The sequence below is a fragment of the Tursiops truncatus genome, chromosome 6 (genome assembly GCF_011762595.2).
Source record: "Tursiops truncatus isolate mTurTru1 chromosome 6, mTurTru1.mat.Y, whole genome shotgun sequence".
Lineage (NCBI taxonomy): Eukaryota > Metazoa > Chordata > Mammalia > Artiodactyla > Delphinidae > Tursiops > Tursiops truncatus.
In genome coordinates, this window is record NC_047039.1 from 11501354 (window position 1) to 11525006 (window position 23653).

General features: G+C 51.9%; 1 protein-coding gene across 9 annotated transcripts in view; it reads right to left on the bottom strand.

The window, feature by feature from the left end:
- Window positions 1-637: 637 nt before the first annotated feature.
- The window catches only part of SCARA3 (scavenger receptor class A member 3), a 42086-nt gene continuing 19070 nt past the window's right edge, over window positions 638-23653 (bottom strand). For 5 of the 9 annotated variants that reach the window (XM_033857610.2, XM_033857609.2, XM_073805795.1 and 2 more), the window contains 6 exons: window positions 21665-21766; window positions 20321-20440; window positions 18932-19030; window positions 16897-17940; window positions 5643-5744; window positions 638-2313 (listed from right to left, as the gene is read on the bottom strand). In XM_033857610.2, coding sequence (XP_033713501.2) covers window positions 1862-2313; window positions 5643-5744; window positions 16897-17940; window positions 18932-19030; window positions 20321-20440; window positions 21665-21766 — 1919 coding nt within the window. In that variant the 3' untranslated portion in view covers window positions 638-1861. The other 4 variants (XM_073805792.1, XM_073805794.1, XM_073805799.1 and 1 more) reach the window with 3 other exon arrangements.

A 23653-nucleotide genomic window follows, 5' to 3' on the forward strand; every position in this document is an offset into this window, starting at 1 on the left:
GATGACCCTCATCATTTATGTTGTTTCTGCTGTTTTAGAAGTCACCCAGTCTGTGGCGTTCTGTTACAGCAGCCTGAACGGACTAAGACATATGCCTTGAAAGCCAGCCGAGGGCACAGCCCCTTCACGCACCCCTGATTCCTGGAACAGGCCCAGCTGATTCCCAGAGGACCCAGCTGTCCTTTGTTTCCTGTGGACCCTGGAGGGCCAGGTCCTTTGGGGCAGGTCTGGTCTCCTCCCCCTTTTCTGTTTTATCTCCTTGTGTTAGGGACAAGACGGGGGAGCAGGGGGTATCACTCAGGTGTCCTGTCTTATTTTCCAATCTCATTCTAGCCCAAGAGCTCTAGGGCCCTGCTGCAAGATTAGTAGGTTCACCTTGCTTCCACTGGGTTCCTGCTCGCTGTGGGTAATCCCTCAGCCACGCTTGGTCCCTGGCCCCTGCAGGACCACTGGGAACTCCCAGCAGAACTCAGTGTTTCCAGAGTGAAGGGCCAAGGGGTCCGACCTGGACTCCACAGTGGGACTGAATATCTAAGGGACCCCTTGTGCACTGGTTCCCCTTCAAAGGCCAGGTGAGGTGGAGCCCTTGAAGACATCACGGTCCCGGTCAAGCAGAAAGGACCAGAAGACACCTCCCTCCTGGAAACAGCTCTTTACTGAGTCGGTGATACTACGTGGCATGATATCATATGTAGACAGGAGAACTACACGGCAGTGAGGGCAGCGGGAGTGCAAGCCAGTTGCACACCTGTTACAAGAAGGGGGAAGGCTTCTGGAATGGAGAGGGGCCGGTCTCTGGGTCGGGCTGGGGAGGGGACAGCTGTAAGCTCCCATCCCGGGGTGGTCGTTATCTGTTAGAACACAAAGGAGGGGCAGCTTCACTGGGGTTGTCCCAGTCCTCCTTGCTGCTGGCTGCGCAGGAGGATGAAGGTGGGTGAGGGGTGACATCAAAGGGAGCTGGGGCCCCTCCCCCTCATCTGGTCCATCTGCCCCTGCAGAGAGGCCTGGGGCCATTCTGGGTCACGGTGGGGTGAGGTCAGGAGGAGAGCAGGCGCGGGGAAGGGAGAGCAGCCCGGCGGTCAGCCCTCCCCCAGTTGCCACAAAGCGGTCACCCCCCGGATCGGAACGGGGCCTTCTACTTTGGCAGAACGTTCCAGGGCCTGGAGCGTGTCCCGGTGCAGATGAAGCTCCTGCTTGGATTCCTTCTGGGATGCTCCTGAGAGGTGGATGCAAGGATGAAGCGAGGAATTTTCTGGAGATGTGGAAAAAAATGCTGAACTCCTGGGGACACAGTGCTCAGGGCCCAGGTGTGTCCCGTGTGAGTTCCCGGGACGCTGCTCCCATGGTTACAGGGAAGGTCTTGTGGTTGCCAAATCCACCTCGTCCCTCGAGTTTGAACTGTAATCCCCTGCAAAGCTTTTCCTGGGTCTTTTCAACCCCTGGGAGCCTCAGGGAACTGCCAGCCAGCTAGGATGGGTGTGAAGATGCTAGAAAGACTAGCGCTGGTCACCAGCTCAGAGCCAGAGTTAAGACCGCTGCCCCGAGGTAGCCGCTTCCCCGGCAGGCTCAGCCACAGGCGAGGGGGCTTCTCCTGCCCTCTCCCCCCGCCCAGCCACGGAAACCCAGTCAGCCCCCCGGCCAGCAGGGAAATGTGCGTGTGCATGTGCGTGTGTGTATACGGGGCTGCCTTCTATGGTATAGTCACTACTGGGAAGCCCGGAGGTGCAGGGGCAGGCCTGGGAGCACGCTCTTCGGGACCGAAGGACCACAATGTCTGCAGGTGCGGCTTTTCAGGGGTCTCTCCTCACCCGAGCACCCTTCCCCACCTTCTGCGTGGCAGTGTCTGGGACCGGGCCGCTCCTCAATAGCGGCTCTGGCTCCCTGGTGGGCCTGGGGGCCCAGGGAGGCCAGGGGGACCCTGGATTCCTGGTTCGCCCTTTGGCCCCATGGGCCCCCGCTGGCCTGGTGACCCTATCTTCCCAGCGATCCCTGGTTTTCCCTGAGGCCCCTCTGGCCCTGGAGACCCTGGGGGCCCCTCTGGCCCTGGTGGCCCCACGTCCCCTTTGGGGCCTGGCTGTCCTCTTGGGCCTCCAGTTCCAAAGCTGCCCTTCAAGCCTTTGAGGCCTGGGAAACCTCGCAGGCCAACCGGCCCCCTTTCTCCTACAGGCCCGGTGTCCCCTGGCTGCCCTTGAGGACCCTGAGGTCCTGGGGGGCCCAAGCTGCCGAGGTCTCCTTTTGGTCCTCTGCTGCCAACGGGCCCTTTCACGCCCACATCTCCCTTGAGTCCTCTCGGTCCTGGAGGGCCTGGGGCACCTAGGGTCAGAGAGAAGAGGGGAGAGATCAGTCCAGGAGGGCAGGTGTCCCGAGGCTGTCCCGTGAAGTGGACGCCTGGCAGCGGGCACTGTGACACCCGAGGGTTCGAAGCCACAGAGCCCAGGTCTGCCGACTCACTTGACCCTCTAAATCGGCTTGGCCACCGGTGAAGTGGGGCTGAGAATCTCACCTGCAGGCTGTGAGCCCATCCCGAGCTGACATGCGTTGGCATTTGGCATGAGGCCTGCGCCTGGAGGGCACTCATTGTTTTGACTTCAGGGCTTGGCCGTAGTTCCACACTTGCACTCAGGTTGGGGGCTGAGAGAGCTGGACAGCTCTGGGCAAAGGCCACAACCATCCAGGATCATCTGTCCTACTCTGGAGAGCGGCCTGGATGCCTACACTCATTATGGACTTTGACTGCTGTCCTGACCTCCTGCCCCAACCCCATCCCAACCCCAGGATTTGCCCCTGACCTTTAGGCACCTGGGACCAGGAATGGAGTCAGGTAACAGGGAGGAGAAAGCCAAGAAAGTGAAGCCTGAGAATTGGATCCCTCCCAGTGTGAGTGAGTGAGTGAGAACAGCTACAACCCAGAGAAAGGGCAGCTCCTCCAGGAAGTCCACCCTGACTACTCCAGCATCTTCTCTGAGCTCTTGGAGCTACTACTTTCTGAATCTTTTAGTTGATACATAGAGAGAGAAGTCACAATATAGTGAAAGCAAATCCTTGGTACCTCTCTGGTGGACTCCACTAGACTGTAGGGCCCCAGGAAGATGGGCGGGCCACGGCTCCCATCCCCTGCCCTGGGCTCGGAGCCTAGGCACACGGCAGGGAAAGCTCAGTATACACTTGAAGAGCGTGATTCACCAAACAGCTGTGGACCCCCCGCTTTTGCTCAGCTCTGGCCTAGGGCCTGGGAGAGACGCCAGGATGAAGACACTCTTCTCTTCCTTAAAGAGCCCAGTCTAGCGCTCAAGCCAGGGGTCAGATGACCTTAATGCCCTTCCTGCCTGCCATGTAGGTCAGAGTCACCACCTCTCAGAGCTGTACCAACCCTGAAGACACAGAGCAGAGTGTGGCCGTCACTCTGGCCAAGGCACGTCAGATGCCCCGGGGTCAGAAGAAAAGAACCCTCTGGCCTAATGAGAACAGGAATTGTGGAGAACAGCTTTAGCCCCCGCGGGGTCAAGGCACCGCAAAAGCCTGGCTTTCTTCGGTGGTCTCGGCAGCGGGTCACAGGCTGCCCCCCAGGCCTGGCCTGGGAGGTGAATTCTCACACCCATACTCGGCTCTCCCCCAGAGCTCTGCTGTTACACCATCCCCTTTGTAACAGAATCCTGGAGTTTTTGAGCTCCGTGGGAGCTGGTCCAAATCCTCCATGTCAGAGAGGTGACGTGATAGCCCCAGGGGGCCCTGAGCGGAAACCAGGAGCCGGGTGGGCCTCTCAGAGAGACGGGATCTTCTATGTGGGAGCCGGGAGCCCTCCCAGTGGCCGTGACCCAGTTCTGCGGCCTCGGGGCCCCGTCCCTGCTAATGCAGACACCACTGCTGTCCACCCTGGCCGGGGCTACCTGCTGCCTGCCCCCAGCCTCCCCCCACACTCCCACCCCCTCGGTGCCCCCTCTCACCTCCCTCCCGGAGTGTTTCTAAGTGGAGCAGAGAGTCAGTGAACCCCATCCTCCGGTGACGATCTAAACTGGGGCCCAGACACACTCAGCCCCACCAGGGCCAATAAAAACCTTCCAGCCGTTCCCTGCCACCTCCTGCCCATGACCGCCTCCCACACACAGAGGGGCTGTGGCCTGCGTGGGCTCGGCTCACGTGGCCTGCCGGCGGCACCGGCTGAGATGCCTGCCGTCGTGGGCTGGCTGGGGTCTGGGAGCGGCTTGACCTGCCCTTGTGTCTGCAGCACAGCAGCCAGAACAATACGGCCCAACGAGGGCACAGGGCGACACCGGGCAGGGACCACCTGCCCCAGCCCGGTAGGCATGGCTGGGAACCGGCAAAGCCACTGCGCCTATCCTCACCCCAGCTCTGCCCTTGGCGCCTGGGCCAGCTGGGGCTGGAAAAGCAGAGCCATTTGGAGGTGGAGAGGCCCCCGTAGGCTGTGCAAGTGGAAGGGAATCAGAGAGCGTGGAGTGACGCTGGGCAAGTCGCTGCCCATCCACGCTCAGACCATCTATAACATTGAGGTTGCACTTGACCGTCCCCCAGGGCCCTGTGGCTCCACAAGGACCCCTCCTCCTGCCTCTGTCCCTCCTGCTCTAAGAACGTGGCTCCCAGGGCTTGCCCCAGCTCCCTGGTTCTTCTCTCTTTCTCTATAACCACTGCTGTGGCTTCCAATCTTGTCCCCTGGATGGATGGCCCCCAGGCCCAGCCTGGACTCAGGAAAAGCCTGAGAAATCTCATCTGGACAAGGATGCCCATGGATCCAGCGGGAGCCCCTCCCTCCTCCCGTGGGACCCCCATCCTTCCTGAGCCACCATCTTCGTCGCTCGTCCTCTGCTCCCGGCTCCTAAGGGCATGGCGGCTGCAAGGATTTCTCACGGTTTCTACGCCAACAGCGGGGAGAAAAGGCAGAGAGTAAAGGCCTCTCTTTTGCTTCTCTCCTCCAGCCCCCTCGGGCTCCTCTTTCTGGGAAAACTCTTGGGTACCTTTGCTGGCTGGGGAAGGCTGGGTGCCCACGGGCCCAGGATGTCGGTTTGAGCAGAAGCCTGGGTTGCACCGTTCTCCTCACTCCCCCAGGAGCTGCAGGCCCTAGTGCAAGTGGAAGGAGGCCCGGCAGGAAAGGGGTCACCTCCCTCTCCACTGCCGCTGCTGACCCCGTCTCTGAGAGCCCACGCAGGTCTCCTGGTCAGTGGCCTGGAGGACATCCGGTGGGGTGGCTCCACGTGGGGCAGGACCTGTGTTGCAGGCATTGGCCTCTCTCACTGCCCTGGCTCGGTGTCGGTGTGCCCACGATGGCCCCGGCTCACCCTAACTTCTCTGTGACCTGCCTTCTCTTGGGTCACGGCCACTGGGAGGGCTCCCTGCTCCCACATAGAAGATCCCGTCTCTCTGAGCAGTGAACGTTTGCCTGCCTAGTCTCTCGTACGTCCCCAGCACCGTACATTGAGATCATCGCCCCATTTTACAGATGAGAAGTCGCGGTGCAGAGAGTGGCGACTTGCCCACCATCACCAAGCAGGAAGGGTGGAGACAGGATGCAAACCCAGGCCTGAGAGGCTCCTGGTCGGGTCCCTAGACCCCCTCCCACTGCCAGGACCTCCTGCCCTCGTGCCACTCGGAGGAAGTGGAGGGTCCCCACAGAGCTGGGAAGGGGTCACCTGAAGGACTGTCTTCCTCTGGTGAGCCGAGCCTCTTCCTGTCCCTCCAGAGCCAGCCATGAGTCATGCAGTCAGAGAGGGGAGAGCTGGCAGGACCTGGGTCTGGCCGGGGAGGAAATCAACAAGCAAAGCTTAGCGGTTAGCATGGGGGGAAGGGATGCAGGCAGAGGCTGACCAGGGGCTCTCCACAACAGGAGGCCCTTCACCCAGCCTGTAACAAGATCTGGGTGTCGGAAGGGCTAAAGGGCAAAGTGGGGGGCAGGGAGCTAAATGCTTCTCTGAGCAGCGGGGGCACATTTGAGACAAAGGAGGAAACGTGATGGGGGAGAGGAACGGGGCACTGTGGAGTCCCAAGAAGGCCCGGAATTACTCAGGAAGCCCTGGGCTGTAATTAGGCCATCCCGGCCCATTAGCGCAGAGCCACAGCTGACTGCATGTCTGGGACAAGTAGGTGGTCTGCTCCTGGTCTGCACTGGGAGTGGGGAGAGGGCGGGGGGCTGAGCAGAAGCACCCATGGGTGCATGGGTGAGGGAGTGCATGGGCGGGGAGGAGGTGGGTGCAGTCCGTCTCATAATCTAAAGCAACGTGCCAGCCTACAAAGGGAGAGGGAGACAGAAACAGAAGGGGAGGCTCTCGGGAGACTGGCCTAGTGCCGTGAAGGCACACTAGCCTGCACTTCAGAGGACCTGAGTTTGAGTCCCAGCTCCCCTAGTAACAAATCGGGTGGCTGGGTAAGTCATTTGGCCCTCTTTGGACTGCAGGCTCCTCTTTGTTCAGTGAGAATATCAGCCTGGGTCAGGGACGCTCAATCCTGGCTGTTGTTACCTGAGGAGCATTGAAAACATGCCAGTGGATTTCCACGTCTGCCTATGATGGATTAATTTGTACAGACTCAACCTCCCGCTGAGAGCAACCAGAATCATTAGACAGAATGCCAAGACATCCTTCTGAAAGCTTTGGAGAGCGATCAAGGGCCAGACTCCCAGGGAGAAGGGAGACTCATTGGAGAAAGCCAGACCTTCTGGGCCTCCTTCTCCTCTCAAGGCATTTGTTGACTAGTAATTGGTTTGGGCAGAGACGCTGAGAAGCTGAGTAGGGTTTTCAGCAGCTTCACTGGGGCTGGGGCTCAGGGCTGCCAAGGTCCAGGGCTGAGATTCAGGAGAAAAGGAAGAAAGGAAACTGTGTGGGCATTTGCGGTAAGGACCAGGGGGTGGAGAAGCTGAGCAGAGAATTAGGCTTCATCCCTTCAGTCCTGTGGGGCTGGGGAAACAATAACCTGAGTTCAAGGCCAACAGGTAGTAGTGACCTGTAAACACTCCTCAAAGACTGTGTCCTGGAAGTAAGAATGTATCAGAAATAGGCCAGGTGTCATGGTAAGCTCTGTCGCAGGCACCAACAGAAGCTGGTATCATTCTCCTTTTCATTAATCCCCCTTGCTTCTCAATAACAAGCGAACCTACTAATCCTGCAAGCAGGCATGTTCCTCCCTGCCTCCCCTCCAGGTAGCTCCTCCGCCCTAAACCACAGAATAATTCAAAGTTCTCTTTACAACATGTAAACTCCTGGACACTGTCTGTGGCAGGAGGAAGGAGGTTAGTGCTTAGGGAACGAATTGGTAGGTGTAATCCCTCGTCCTCAGCTTCTGCCCTGTGGTCATGCTTTCACTGATGCACTCAACGAGCAAATGTTTCCTGAGAACTTTCCAAAGGTCAGGCACTGTGCTGGGCACTGATGAACAAGACAAGGAGCCCATCATCAAGTGAATTAGATTCAGAATCATCCCTTCATTAGGACACCCTTTTATATTTTACCAAGAACTGTTCACACAGTTAACATTGTTACTCACAACTACCCATGAGAGATAGGCAGGGCAGATGTTATATTCCTACTTACAGATGAAGAAGCTGAATTGAAAGTGGCCAAGAGGGCTTCTCTGGTGGCACAGTGGTTAAGAATCCACCTGCCAATGCAGGGGACACGGGTTCGAGCCCTGGTCCAGGAAGATCCCATATGCCACGGAGCAACTAATCCCGTGTGCCACGACTACTGAGCCTGTGCTCTAGAGCCCGCGAGTCACAACTACTGAAGCCCACGCACTTAGAGCCCATGCTCCACAGCAAGAGAAGCCACCGCAATGAGAAGCCAGCACACCACAATGAAGAGTAGCCCCTACTAGCCGCAACTAGAGAAAGCCCGCACGCAGCAACGAAGACCCAAAGCAGCCAAAAATAAATTAATTAATTACATAAATTTATATATAAAAAAAGAAAGTAGCCAAGAGCCTTGTCCAAGGCCACTCAGCAAATAAGAAATGATGCTTTCTTGGCTCCAATTCCCAAGCGAAAGTCTTAGGGTAGGCACTGTCTAGCATACACACAGAAATCCTCCTATAGAATAGGAAGAAACAGTCTATGAGAGGCACAAACACTATAGAAGTACCACTGGCTTTCCGTTTGGCAAATGGAGACCCAGAATTAATCACAGAGCTGGAAGAAGTCTCAGAGAACAGCTGGTCTTATCCATTGATTTACATATGAAACAAAACAAAATGAAACAAAAAACCCCCAAAAAACCAGAGGCCCTGAAAGATGAAGTGATTCTGCCTAAAGACCCACAGCAAATTAGAATCCAGGCTCCTTCCCCGGACAGTTTAAGAGCCCCGGAGCTTCAGTCAGCACTTGGCACCTTTCACACTGGCTGTGGCCATTGCTGTCCCTCTTCCTTTATTCTGGAGAGCAGCTCGGCTTCAGCCAGAGGGAGACATTGCCAGCCCCAGCGTGAAAGCCGATCAGCACCTGTCTATGAATGAATGAATGAATGAATGACATGTTCCTGTAGGAAGGGATGTTGGTTTTGTCCCTGAAATTTTCTTTCAGATGTGAGAGGCTTTATATGTGGTGATTTAACAACCAAGAGAAATGTTGCCCAAAGACACAATTTAAACAAATATGCTGAGAGTCAAATGTAGCTCAAAGCGATGTCCCACCTTGCTCTCCGGTTAGGATGAGGTTCTTTGATGAGAACTCTGCTCTCATTAGGACAGGAGCAAATATAAAGTCCCATGACTATTGTTGGGTTATACTTAGAGTGAGGTTCTCAAATTGTTCCCTTACTAACACTCTTGGGACCATTTCCTTCTTTTCCAGTCTGTCCCACACATGACACCTAATCAGGACCTGAAATGCCTTTTTGGTATCTGCTCTCAGTGTCTCCTCTTCTGGCTGGGCACTAGACGTGTGCGTCTCAGAGCCATGGCAAGGGGTCAGGATCTTAATCATAGTGTGACCTTGAGCTATCCCTTAACCTTTCCCAGTCTCAGGTCACCTTTCTGTAAAGGTGCACCTGCAACACGTCTTGTCCACAAAGGTTGCCAGTCTAGGGGAGGGACAGATTGGGAGTCTGGGACTGGCATGTACACACTGCAATAATTAAAATAGATGACCAACAAGGACCTACTGTATAGTACAGGGAACTCTGCTCGTTATTCTATAATAACCTAAATGGGAAAAGAATTTGAAAAAGAATAGATACACGTATATGTATAACTGAATCACTTTGCTGTACACCTGAAACGTACATAACATTGTTAATCAACTATATTCCGATATAAAATAAAAATTAAAAAAAAATGTTGTGAGGCTAAAATGAAACAAAGTGCGTGAATGGGCTTCATCATGATTGAACGCAACCTAAGAACAACAAGGTTACCAGAGGATGAACCACGAGAACTATCTGCTAATGCCTTCTCTGGAACACTGCATCCTAGAAGTCACACAGATACGTATTTTAGATGAAATACTGTGGGACTGTTTCAGTTACTAAGGAAATACTCAGTACCTGGCTTTGTTGCCAGAATATGACAACAGGCAAACAAGATCTTACCTCACCTCCATCCCCTGCAACACCACCAATCTAGAGTAAAGAAAATATTAGCAGAAATGCTCACTGATATAAAATGACGGTAACACAGGTTTGAAACCAAATGGTTATAGAGAACCAGAGAATCAGAGAGGTTGGCTCCAAGTCTGAGCTCTGTGAAGAAAACAGCGCTGTGTGGGATCATGGGGCCCTCCCTCCTGTCTCCTGCAGCTCCCTGAATGATCAGGCCCAGGCTTCTGGCCCCCCCAAATGTGACTATACATTCTAGAGCCTCCAGATCTCAGTGGCTACTTATTCTATTCTCTAGAGCCAAGAGCTGCTATATTTTCAGGTTGAACATACTTCCCACAAAGACACGCACTTCCTGGGGAAGGGTCCAGGAAATTGAGTATAGCCATACAAATTCCTGTATGGAATCCGAATTAGGAGTCTTCTGGGCCATTTTCCAGGAGAAAAACTGTTGGAAATATTGCTGTGAAGGACTAAAATGGAAAGGTAATGGTGTTTGTTATGGGGTGAATTGTGTTCCCTCAAAATTCACATGCTGAAATCCTAACCCACTCTGAATATGACCTCATAGGGAGACAGGGTCTTGACAGAGATCATCAGGTTGAAATGTTGTCATTAGGGTGGCCCCTAATCCAATATGACTGGTGTCCTTATAAAAAGGGGAGACTGGGACACAGAGACAGACACACACAGGGAAGATGTTATAAGGAGACACAGGGAGAAGATGGCCGTCTACAAGCCAATGCCTGGAATAGATCCTGCCCTTATCACCCTCAGAAGGAACCAACACTGCCAACACCTTGACTTTAAACTTCCAGCCTCCAGAGCTGTGAGATAAGAGATTTCAGTTCTAAGCATCCCCAGTCTGTGGTGCTTTGTTACAGCAGCCGGGGCGGACTAATATAGGGTTTACTTCAGAGTGAAGTACTCATAAGCAGAAGCCATAGAGCATTTCAAGTCAATTCAAAGAGTGGGCCAGGTAACCAACCTTTGATGTGGGATCTAAGGGGAAACTGAGGGCAGAGCTGTCCCAAGGGGAGAAGAGGTCAGTCCCTTTTGGGGAAATGGATGGACGGTAGACAGGAATAGAGCGCAGAAACTCCACCAGGAAGCCTGTGCTGTCAGCAGGGAGCATCTCTCGTTTGCTCAGGTGCTTTTAGGGGAATGCGGGTCTTAGGTGACTTTGGAGGAGGCCACTCAAGGCAGCTCGCACAGCACTGGATCTGAACCACCTTGCATCCGAATCCCATTTCCCTTCCTTGCGAGCTGCGTGAGCTTGACTAGACCTCATCTGGCAGCCGGTTCTTCAGTTTCAGGGACCATGGGAATTCAAGGCGATAACGCATGTGCCCAGGGTCTTTGCACGTCTGCTTCTCCACCTGGAGCGCCTCTGCTCATCCTTGCCAACCCTGCTCTACCTGACTTTCTCCCCTGTTCTCAGGCCTCATTTCTGATGTCACCTCTGGTGGTTGATTTCATGTGTCAGTTGGGCCGGGGGAGCCCTGATATTTGCTGTGGACCTGCCGTATCAATAAACAGAGGATGTTGCGGCCATCAAGCCATCAGTCACTTGCAGCCACCCTTGACAGTGCACCCTGAGAGGATTCAGGATGGAATAAAACAGGATACTGGCCCAAGATAGTGAAGGTGCCTGTCAAAGGAATAATTTCATTAAGCCCAGACTCTTGCATCTTCCCATACATAGAAGAGTGCTAAATTCATTAATTGAGATGTCTGGTTTTCCTTTAATTAGGAATAATCTTCTGATGTTCAACTACCTGGATTTTTTGGCAAAAACTCCTATATATGCTGGCTCTTCCCTTAACTCTTCGGAACAGTCCCTTAGAGCTATCTGAGAGGCTGTCTCCTGGGCTTAAGTCCTCGGTATAGCCGCTGAGTAAAACATCGTTCTCAACTTGAAGATTGTGCATTTTTTTCAGCCGACATTGGTGCAACAGCATTCTGGGTGTGTCTGTGAGGGTGTTTTGGACAAGATTAGCATTTGAGTTGGGGGACCAAGTAAAGCAAATGGCTTTCCCCAATGTGCATGGGCCTCATCCAATCAGTTGAAGGCCTGAATAGAACAAAAAAGGCTGAGTAGGGCTTCCCTGGTGGCGCAGTGGCTGAGAGTCCGCCTGCCGATGCAGGGGACACGGATTCGTGCCCCGGTCCCGGAAGATCCCACATGCCGCGGAGCGGCTGGGCCCGTGAGCCATGGCCGCTGAGCCTGCGCGTCTGGAGCCTGTGCTCCGCAACGGGAGAGGCCACAGCAGCGAGAGGCCTGTGTACCGCAAAAAAAAAAAAAAAAAAAAAAAGGCTGGAATTAAAGCATCATCTCTCCTGGGTCTTCTGCTTGCTGACTCACCCTGCAGGTCTTGGGACTTGCTGGCTTTTACACCTATGTGAGCCAATACCTTCAATTCTTTATAATATATCAATCTCTCTCTCCAGAGAGCCTACTGGACACAGCATACATATACATCTTGCTGGCTGGTTCTGTTTCTCTGGAGAATCTAATACAGATTTTGGTACCAAGAATGATTCCAGGTGAACAGAATTTTAAAGATGAGTTTTCTGATTTGGTCTGTGGTTTCTGCAACGGGCTCTCTAATATGATTAGATTTAAAGATGCTGAGGACTCTCTATCCAGTAGTAAAAGCAGCCTGAGAATCCCTGGCAAGAGAGATACCCAAAATAATGGAGACGCCTAAGCGAGGATCTAGGCAACCATGTATGTTATACCTTTGAACATTTTGGTCAAAATAACAAGTATGATGAGATTGGCTGGTTGTTTCTAATGTTACTGGACGAAGTGGGGAAAGAAAAGGATGAGCTCAGGGATTCGAATTCCTAGCTCAAGGGCCCGTAAATGACCTGAAGTCTTCTATGTTTGCCCTGAAGGAGACTCTTACCCGCCGTAGCCACAGGGCTGAGAGGCTGAAAATCAGACCCGCAGTCTCCCCCTGTGACTGACTGAATTACAATGCGAGTTGAACTCCCAGCCTCCCAGGGTGTCTCCTGCTAAACCCAGGCCACGGGCTGGGAAGGAATGGGATCCTGCAAGTTGGAATGGGGGTGTGTGGGAAGACCCTGATGGAGCTGGGGAACTTGAACCCTAAATTCTGATGCGTCTCCTCTGCCAGCGGCAGCAGTCTCTCTGTCCCCAGGAGAAGCGGCCTCTCCACCCCCGCCCGTCCCAGGGGGTTAACCCTGCGTTACCTGCGGAAAGGGTAATGACTGCCCCTGAGGCAGCTGACAAGCAAGACATTGCTGGTTCTCCCCAGTGACGACCCCACCACCGCTCTTGGCGTCTAGACCTCTGAGCAGACTCAAGTCCCAGCAGCCCCTAAAGTGAGGTACAAAGCGTGACCCGTGAGGAGGTGCACTACCCTCTGCGTTTTCTAACTCCTGCAGATAGAAACCCGGGCCACACGTGTGGGGATGGGTATTAAGGCTGTGGGATAAATCGTGGAAGGAACGGAAAGTTGGATCGGGCGGCATTTATTGCCACGGGCTCACTAAGCAGGGATTCTGCATCTAACTTTGCATCTTGGGGAGGAAGGAAGAGCTCTAACAGTTTGCTTCGCTGCTTGGCTGAAATATGGCCAAAAGGAGACCCACAGTGAGTGAATTAGAATTGCCAGACCTGCTTTGGGTTAATGTAGAGAAAGGGATTCCATGACTTAGGGAGACGGGAATGTTCAGGTGAGTTTGTCATTTGAAACTCACCCACCCTGGGAAGGACCAGAAGGCATGCCTTTCACCACGACTGTGAGAGATAAACTTGAGAGGGAAGCCCTGGCATCCCTGGCTCTTCTCTGTGGGCCAGACTTCAGAGAGGGAACTGCAGTCACGGAATTGGGACACGTAACCACAATGAGAGTGATTGGGCCCGTGGTGGCAGGGACCAGAGGTGGCACTCAAGCCCCGAAGGCAAGGAGGGAATGGTCCCTGGAACTGACAGCAGGGTCAGTGCCGCAATCAGAATGTCCTGACTCCTGCAGACCATGGCTGGCTAGCTCGTCGTGGGGTTCCTAGAAGTGGAATAGACAGGAAGCCTACTAATTCTTAACGTGTTCTGTGTAAGCAGAAAATAGGTCAAGTGAACAAGAGTCTGACTTGAATCATAAAAACAGAGTGTCATAACCCCCAACCAGTTCTCAGACTTGAGCCACTTTACAGACTCAGAACCCCTTGAATGAAGAGGCCAGGTCCCCTCGAGGAAGGACCCTTGTACACTACCAACAATATTTACTACTAATCATTTTTCCAGCCATCCCCAAAGGCCCCTATGGTCTTTTGCCAGGATAACTGTGCATTGGGCAAGAGGAAATAATCAGAACTTTCAGGCACCACTGGACACAAGCTCTGAACTGACGCTGATTCCAGGAGACCCAACCATCACTGTGAGGCACCAGTCCGAGTAGGGACTTATGGCGGTCAGGTGATCAATGGAGTTTTAGCTGAGGTCCATCTCATGGCGTCCTATGTGAATGCTCACCAAAGGTGATATCAGCAGAGGAGGATTTTAATAATCAAGTGAAGAGGACGACTTGTTCTATGGGTTCCAGTCAGGCTTCTTCTCCAGCCACCCCTGTCATCAACCAATGGGCTCACGAACAAAATGGCCATGGTAGCAAGGATGGAGCTTATGCATGGGTTCAGCAACACGGATGGACTTCCAGGCCCCAAGGCTGACCTGGCTACAGCCACTGCTGAGCACCCAATCTGCCAACAGCAGGGACCAGCAATGAACCCCCAATATGGCATCATTCCCCAGGGTAATCAGACAGCTACCTGGTGGCAGGTTGATTACACTGGACCACTTCCATCATGCAGTGTTTTGTTCTTACTGGTTTAGACACTTATTCTGGATATAGAAGTGCCTTCCCCGCATGCAATGCTTCACCAAAAATACCAGCCATGTACTTGCAGAATGCATTATACATGGTATTCCACACAGCATTGCTTCTGATCAAGAAACTCATTTCACGGCAAATGGAGTGCAGCAGTGGGCCCATGATCATAAGATTCACTGGCGTTACCATGTCCCCCACTGTCTTGAAGCAGCTGGCTGAACAGAAGGGTGAAATGGCCTTTTGAAGACTCAGTTACAGTGCCAGTTCTGTGGTAATACCTTGCAGGGCTGTATATGCTCTGAATCAGCAACAAAAACATGGTGCTGTTTCTCTTACAGCCAGGACTCAGGTCCAAGGATCAAGAAGGGGAAATGGGAAGCCACCACTCACTATTAACCCTAGTGCCCCACTAGCAAATTTTTTGCTTCTTGTTCCCAGAAACTTATGCTCTGCTGGCTTAGTGATCTTAGTTCCAAAGGGGAATATTTCTGCCAGGAGATACGGTTCCATTGAACTGGAAGTTAAGACTGTTGCCTGCTCACTTTGGGCTCCTCATGCCTCTGAAATAACAGACAAAGAAGTTACTGCGCTGACTGGGATGATTGACCCTGACGGCCAAGGAGAAATCAGACTACTTCTCCACAATGGAGGTAAGAAAGAGCATGTCTGGAATCTAGGAGATCACTTAGGGCGTCTCTCAGTATTACCATGTCCTGGGATTAAGGTCAATGGAGAATTACAACAACCCAATCCAGGCAGGACTACTAACGGCCCTTCAGGAATGAAGGTTTGGGTCACCCTACCAGGTAAAGAAGCACAACCAGCTGAGGTGCTTGCTGAAGGCAAAGGGAATACGGAATGGGTAGCGGAAGAAAGTAGTTATAAACACTAGCTGTGACTCTCTGACCAATTTCATGAGCAAGGACTGTAATTGTCAAGAGTATTTCCTCATTGTGTTATGATTATATGTTGACATATATGTGTATATATCTTTGTTTTGTTCCCTCTCTTATCCCCTTACTATGTAACAAAAAATACAAAATGTATTGACTTTATATCACAGTATTTAAATATTGTTAACTTTATATCATAATATTTAAGTTATGGGATATTAAGAAGAGTAAACATCACTCAAGGACTTTACCTCCTCTTCTGGGGAAGGGGTTAGTGCATTTTGGGTTACTCTCAGGATTGTTATATCATGTATATTAGGCAGAATTCTGACCTTGTTACTTTCTTTATTTGGAGATTAAGTATGATTTGAGGAGATGTGCATGGGTGTCAGGTGGATGAGGGACGCACTTGTGACAGTTCATTTTTATGTGTCAACTTGACTGGGCCACGGGATACCCAGATATTTGGCCAAACATTATTCTGGGTGTGTCTCCATTGTGTTTATGGATGAAATCAACATTTAAATCAGTACTGAGTAGGAACTCTGCTCAACATTATGTAACAACCTAAATGGGGAAAGAATTTGAAAAAGAATAGATACATGTATATGTATAACTGAATCACTTTGTTGTACACCTGAAGCTAACACAAAATTGTTAATCAACTCTACTCCAACATAAAATAAAAAGTTAAGAAAGGGCTTCCCTGGTGGCGCAGTGGTTGAGAGTCCGCCTGTTGATGCGGGGGACACGGGTCCGTGCCCCGGTCCGGGAGGATCCCACATGCCGCGGAGCAGCTGGGTCTGTGAGCCATGGCTGCTGAGCCTGCGCGTCCGGAGCCTGTGCTCCGCAACGGGAGAGGCCACGACAGTGAGAAGCCCGTGTACCGCAAAAAAAAAAAAAAAAAAAAAAAAAAAAGTTAAAAAAAAATCAGTACTGAGTAAAGCAGATTGCCCTCCTCAATGTGGGTGGGCCTCACTTAATCAGTTGAAGCCTGAATAGAACCAAAGGCTGACCCTCCCCTGAGTAACAGAGCATCCTCCAGCCTGACAGCCTTCAACTGGCACACTGCCTCTTCCTGGTTCTACAGCAGCCTCCAGCCTTTTGAGTTGAACTAGGACATCAGCTGTGCAGATTTTGGACTTGCCAGCCTCCAAAATCACATGAGCCAATTCCTTATAATCTCTCTCTCTCTCCTATATCTCTGAAGAACTCTGCCTAAGACAGGGGTGAGATGGGAGGAGAAGAGGGCATCAGAGTGACAGGCATCTGAACTGCAGATGGTTGAGAGCACTAGTAAGGGGGTGGGAAGGGAGAAAACAAAAGGAGACAGAGTTTCCGAAAGATGAGATCTACCTGTATCTCTCTGTGGGCCCAATTAAACAGATCCGCACATAAAAATCCAAATTTGTATGTCGGGCAAAGTGAGGAGCCATACACTTTTCCAAAAGAGGTTGGCAAGGACGTAAAAGCTGCCAGTCACCCCAGGAATTTGCTGCAGGATTGTATCAGCCCACTGAGATTTTTGCCCAAAACCAGGTCCTTCTGTGTTTCCCAAGGTCACCGAGGCCCTCCGGGAGCTCCCCGGCAGCCCGGCCCAGATCTGGCTCTCACCTCGTAGGATGGTGACGTTGCGCAGGATCTCCCCGTGCTGCGTGTCCACGGCCTTCATCTCCTCCATGACCATGGACAGGTTGCGGACGTTGAAGTCCAGGCGGGCGCTGAGCAGGCCAAAGCGCTCCCGGAGCAGGTCGGTGGTGGCCAGCATAAGGGAGACGGTCTTGTTCAGGTAGTAGAGCTCCTCGGCCTGGGTGTGAAAGCCCAGCGTGCAGGAGAGCCGCACGTCATCCAGGTACTTGAGCATGCTGTACACGTGGCTGTCGGTGGCATTGATGTTGGTGAAGATGGTGCCGATCTCGATCTCATGGGAAGCCATGCGTCCTTCCAGCGTCTCGAACCTCTCCACCGTGCGGTTCTGGGCGTAGTGGGTGTGGTACTGCAGGTCGTGCATGTTCTCCTCATGGTCATCCAGGAAGGACGAGATGTTATCCAGCTGCAGCTGCAAGCCCATGACCTGCAGCACCAGGTCGTGCATACTCTCAGAATTCTGGCTGATGCGCTGGGAGGAGGCCCCCAGGGTGGCCTGGAGGCTCTTGACCGCTTCTCCCGTCTTGGCCGAGGTGGCGCGCAGGCTGCTGAAGAGCCGCGTGTAGTTCTGCCAGTCGGCGATCATCTTCTGGAGGGTCAGGGTCTCCTCGTCTGTCTTCCGCCGGATCCCGTGGATCCACTCAGAAGTCTGCCCCACGGTGAAGTTGATCTGGTGCATCGCAGCCTTGACGTTGTAGCACTCCTGGGTGAGGTCCTTCAGAGAGAGGTCCAGGCCGGCTGTGGTGGCCTGCCAGCCTCTCACCTGGGCCAGGAAGAGCCCCAGAGACTGGTTGATCTGGTGGACGGAGAAGGAGCAATTGCCCATCTCCTGGGAGATCTGACCGCTGGTGGTGGAGAGCAGTTCGTGGGTCTGGGACGTCTGGTCCAGCTGGACCTCCTGAGCCAGAAGCATCTTCTGAATTCCCTCCAGCTCCGCCTGCAGCTTTCTGATCTCTTGCCCCAGCTGCCCAGCCTCATGGCAGAAAGAGCAGTTGTTCGGGGCTTTCAGCTCTTCAGGAGAAAGGGACAACATTTTGAGTTGCTGAAGGATCACGGGACAAAGGTTGCTTCTTTAACATTTCAGAGCATAATGAATTGGCAAGTGGCTTTCCTATCCCTCTTCCTTTCCTAAGACCTGCTATGAAATCCTTTTTGGAAAAGTCTTGCCACCTCTATGCAACCTTATTTCTACCAAATGTCTTTACTCTGACCTGAAATGTAGGCTTTAGGATATTTTCTCCATCTCACCACCAAATTCTTGAGAGTACGTACCTTCATAACTTTTCTGAGGTTGCCAACAACCTCCCATTTACATTTTATTTTTACAATTTCTCCCCACATTTTAATATTTGTGCTTATCTGAGCCCGTCACAAGCTCATGGAGAAAAGGGTACAGGGATAGTTTCCCCCGTGACTGATGAGAAATGAGGCTCAGAAAAGTGACTTGCCAAATGTCACTCAGCTAATTAGTGGCAGACTAGGACTTTCTCTTCCCACCAAGCAGACCCCCTCTAAACCCTTCTATTATGGCTCCTTCTGTCTCATTCTCAGAACAAGAACGTCCCTTGTGAAAGCAAGAGACAAAGAGACAGTAAATTGTGCAAACTTTAAGGCAGTGATGAGGAAAGGGCCGACTTGTCAAGAGCACAGGGAAGATCTTAAAAATAATTTCAGATACGTGGAGATATTTGGCGAGTGGACTTGCTTGTCTCTGGCTTGCTTCTCTACCTGGAGGCTCTGCTAGATCCGTGCCACTCACAGAACCCCGAGCCCCATTCCTGGGTGCACCCCAGGGTAGCAGCCCTCGTTGGCTGGATGTTCTCCAGCTGCACAGGGAGGCCGGGAGCCATGACTGTCTTTCCCTCATGCCTTGAAGCTTGGTGAAGGCTGCCCTGCTCCAGGGCACCATGGCATGGGAGGAACCCTGCCGCCCCCCGCCCCCCGTCAAGTAATATCGGCCTTCTGTCACGGTCACTAGCACATCTGGACACTGGACACTCACCCAGCCCTTGGAGATTTTCCTGCATAGACACAAGCTTCTTGTCATAAAGGGCCTGGGCCAGGGAGATGTCTTCTGAGAGAGAGTCCACTTTCCTGAAAACTGCAGGGGAAACAGAGACGAGAAAAGGGTCTGAGCTCAGAGAAACAGCAGTCGTTTGTTAAGCAGACAAACCATTTATCAGCCCCTCTGCGGCCAAAACCGTTCACTCTTCTGTGGGGCTTCCCAATGGCCAGAGCCTGTCACACATCTCTTAAAAATATATACCTGTGTATCTATATATCTATAAGCTTTTTATATATCTCCCTTAAGTGTATATATGCATTTATACATATGTGGGTATATATGTGTATATTAGAATATGTAATAGTACATAAATTATACATATACATGTCTAATTTCCACCCCCCTCAGATTCTAGACCTAGGATCTGACCACAGGGTAGAATGGGGACAAATAAGAAAGGAATATAAAAATAAAAATTATTCTTAATCCTATCCATCTCCGTGCCTCACCTGAGTCCCAGCTTTGTCTTTAATATCTAGTACATTGGAGCGAACAAACCTACAGGCTTCCCTTAGTAAAAAAGCTTTTTTTAAAATCTGAAGCTAAGAATGGAATGAGATTGCCGTTAAGAAACTTTCAAATTTGTTTTCACTTTTTAAACATAAATGGTGTTAGTATCCAGAGGCAGAAGCTACCTGAAACTGGCAGCTCGCATCACCTGGGTCAGCCACCACAGTCATACAAACTGCTGAGTGTGTGAGAACCACCAAACTTCAGATCCCTGGGCCTCGCTGGCACGACTCTGACTTAGTAGGTCTGAGGGAGACCCAGGAATTTGCATTTTAACAAATCCTGGGGGCAACCCTGACGCAGGTACACATCCAACCTCACTTTGAGAAACACAGAGGCCATGGCAAAGGCTTAGACATTGTCCGATCTGGTGATTTCAACCCTGGATGTACACCGGAAGCATCTGAAGAGCTTAGCCACTGAATTAATTCCATTATCCGAGGGGGGGGGGCAGGCATCCATATTTTTTTACAGCTCCCCGATGATTCTAACATGGGGCTGAAACTGGGAACTACTATCTAGTCCTAGCCTCTCATTTACCAGGAGGAAAACAGAGGTCCTGAGAGGGGAAGTGCCTTGTCAAGGCCACACAGCTAATGATTGACCAGAAGTTACGAGCTAGTCTTTGCAGTTTGAATCAGGCACTCAGAGCCCCTAGTCAGGAAGATGCTGGCTCTGGTCCATGAGCCACAGAGATGTGTGTTTGTCTTTGTAGGGGGTTTTGGCACTGAAAGGACCCCTGATGAGAAACTCCCCCCCGCAGCCCGGGGTGGAGAGCCCCGGACGAGCGGGATGCTGCTGGCAGCCTGCACTCACCCAGAGAGGCCAGCACGGCCACAGACACCAGCAGGAAGGCCAGAAAGAGGTAAAGGATCCGCACCGACGTGTGCAAAGACAGGTTCTTCTGGCAGCGGCTGCAGCGGGGCCCCGGCCAGCCTGTGGAGAGGGGGGACAAAAAGAGGCCGGTGGCAGAGGCCGTGGCTAAAGGGTCAGTTCTCCTGCTCTGGCCTGTCTCATCCCATTTTGAACCAGCCTCAGAAAGGGAGCTGTCCTGGATCCTCGCCTCTACCCACTTCACTGCCTTTTCCGGAGGTCCTAGAGCTTTTACGAATAGGCAAGACCACAGTGAGGATCTTCAGAGTACGCGCCCATCACACCATCATTCTGTCTCCACGGCTTCGTCATTCAGCCCATGGTGCAGGAAAACACCTCTTCCCGAAACATCAGCCCCCTCACAGGGCAGCCAGCCTTGTCTCACCATTGGGTGACCAACTCCTCCCGGTTTGCCTAGGACTTTCCTGGACTTTAGCACTGAGAGTCTTCTGTTCTGGGAACTCCTTGGTATTGGGCAAACCAGGATGGTTTGCCAAGACTGTCTCAGTTTTAAAGCTGTAAGTCACACATCTTGGGAAACCCCTCAGTCCCAGGCCAACCAGAAGGTGGGTCGCCAGTCCCCAAACTTTGCAGGTAACCAGAAGTTCTCCTGGAAGCCAAACGGATGATTCCAGTGTATCAGTTGATCCTTGTTATAGAGGAAGGTTGGAAGAAGGTGTTCCTGGCAGCTCTGGGAGGTGGCCAATGGCCAGCAGGAAAGCTGTGATGCTCCCAGCTGTGAAATTTCTAAGATGGATTCAACTTCAGCTGCACATTATGAGTACCAGGAATGTTTAAATTCCCTGATGCCCATCCACGCTCCAGACCTAAAGAGATCAGAATTTCTAAGGGTCGGTCTCAGGCGTCCCTGGGTGGTTACAGTGCACAGCCGAGATTGAGAACAGCTGCTCTAACCTCTACCGAAATCCACCAAGAAGCCCTACTGCAAATAACAGTTCAGAGGGCGTTGGTTTCTCAGATCAGCCCCATGCCAAGCTGGTCCTGTGGGCCTGAGAAGGACGGGCCACTTGATGGGCATGGGATACAACGAAGGGGACAGTTCTGGGCCAGCTGGAAGAGAGGCCCTGGGGGAGATGGTCCTGGGCAGGTCTGAGGAGGAGCCCTGGAGACAGAGGTCACGTGTGTCCAACTCGGACTTCATCTGTACCGCATAACCCAGGCCCATGCAATGCTTCCAGGGAGCAGCGGGGAAGGCACAGCCAGGGCTTTGAAGCCATGCGGACAGACAAGTCTGTCCCCAGCCTGGGATCAGCCCGGAGCCCTTACCCTCCTGTGTGCACGGGAAGGACGGCATGTCCTCGTCGTCGTCGGCTGCCAGCTCCTCTTCTGTAACACACAGCGCATCTCCGTCGCCAGCGGCCGACCTCACTGTGATGGAGCCAGAGCTGTCAGACCCAGGCTGGGGAGCCACGCCCACCCCTCTCCAGCTGCCCCATTCTTTTACTGTCCCCACACCCTGCGCCCACCCCCGCCCCTGGGTCCAAGTCAGCCCACCTGAGCTCCAGGTGACCTGACAGCAAGCAGAGCAAAGAAGGATGGAGGTCAGAATCAAGTGGCTGAGGAACTGGGATGTCCCAACACCTCTGGGGGAGGAGAGTTCATGATCTCTGGCAAACTGGTAAAGACACGCAGGCCAGCCCAGGTGCCTTCTCTAGCTGTGCCTTGTTCAGACCCCTGGGGTGGAGTAAGAAAAGGTTGCTTGATCTGACTCAGCACCCTTCCATTCCCTGACACGTTGTAACCGAAGCAGGATTCTGCTTCTGCAGGGACAAGGGCAAATCTGGCCCCAGCACAGTCCCCGCCAAGACTCTGCATCCAGCCCAGCCGGGGGGCTTCAGAGAGGAGGAGCTGGCAGTGTGAGGACACGGGATGGGCACAGCCTCTGCCTCACACATTGCCTTGTGCAGGACGTGCCAGGGGGTGGAAGGGACCACGGCTGGAACAGATCTCATGCCGGAAGGCTGATTCCATGCTCGTTCCCTGGGATCACGTGCTCTCTAAATAAGACCTAAGTGATGTATTCCCTCCTTCAGAAGATTGCTCCCATTCCCCCAGACACTGCCTAGCCCTTCCTCCTTACAAGATCTGCTCTTTTTATGAATGACCAGAAGAAAGATGTCCAGTATTGGCAGAATGAGCCGGACCTCCAAGTGGGTGAGAAATGAGGTGGTCTGCATCGAGCTGACCAGGGCTTCTGTGCTGGGAAGTCGGGGTGCAAGCTTACGATGACAACTAAATTGCCTGGCAGATAGCTGGCGGGGGGATTTTTTAAGCTACGCCTGGACATCCAGAGGCAATAAAAGAAAAGATCGATACATTTGACTACATGCTAGTAAAACAACACTTTTGCACGGCCATAAAAGCAAATGACAAGCAGGGAGAAAATATCCATAGCATACCTCACAGATGAAGAGCTAATATACCACATTTATAAAGAGCTTTTAAAAACTGAGGAAATAAAGGACCAAAAATCCTACAGAAAAATGAACAAAAGACCCAAACAGGCAATTACGAAAAGAGATACCAAAATGGCCCCTGAATAATTTAAAAGATGTTCAACTTTACTCATAAGACAAATGCAACTTAAAACGACACTGTGATAATATTTCTCACCCATCCCATTGACAAAGATGCAGAGGACAATACGCGTTGTTGGCCTAGGTGGTGGGGGGAGTTGGGGTCTGAATGCAAAATGGCCCAAAGCTTGTGGAGCGGGGGTTTAGCAGATGCATTTACCCTTCAACACAGCAACCACACTTTTATGAATTTGTCCAGAATACAGACCTCCAACAATCTGAAAATATATGTGACAAGGTTATTCATTACAGGATTACTTGTAATTACAAAATTTGGGAACTATCTAAACGTACAGCTATAGGAGATCGGTTAACACACGATGGCATGTATACACGCAATGGGGCTCAGTGCAACTATACAAATGAATAAGGAAATCTCTATTAACCGATGTGGAGTCGTTTCCAAGAGATATTAAATGAAAACAGCCAAGCAGCACACATGGTATGTCACTTTTTTGTAAGAAAGAAGGGAAAATAAGAAAACACGCATATATCTACTTATCGTTAAAAGAAGATAAACAGGAAAAGCAAACTGAAAAACAATGAAGTTGTTTTCTACAATGGATGGGGTGGGGGAAAGGGATATACGAAGGAGTCACAGTTCTCTGAATATAATTTTTTTGTATAGTTTGACTTCTGAAAACATGTTAATATCTTACATATTCAAAAAATTCAATTT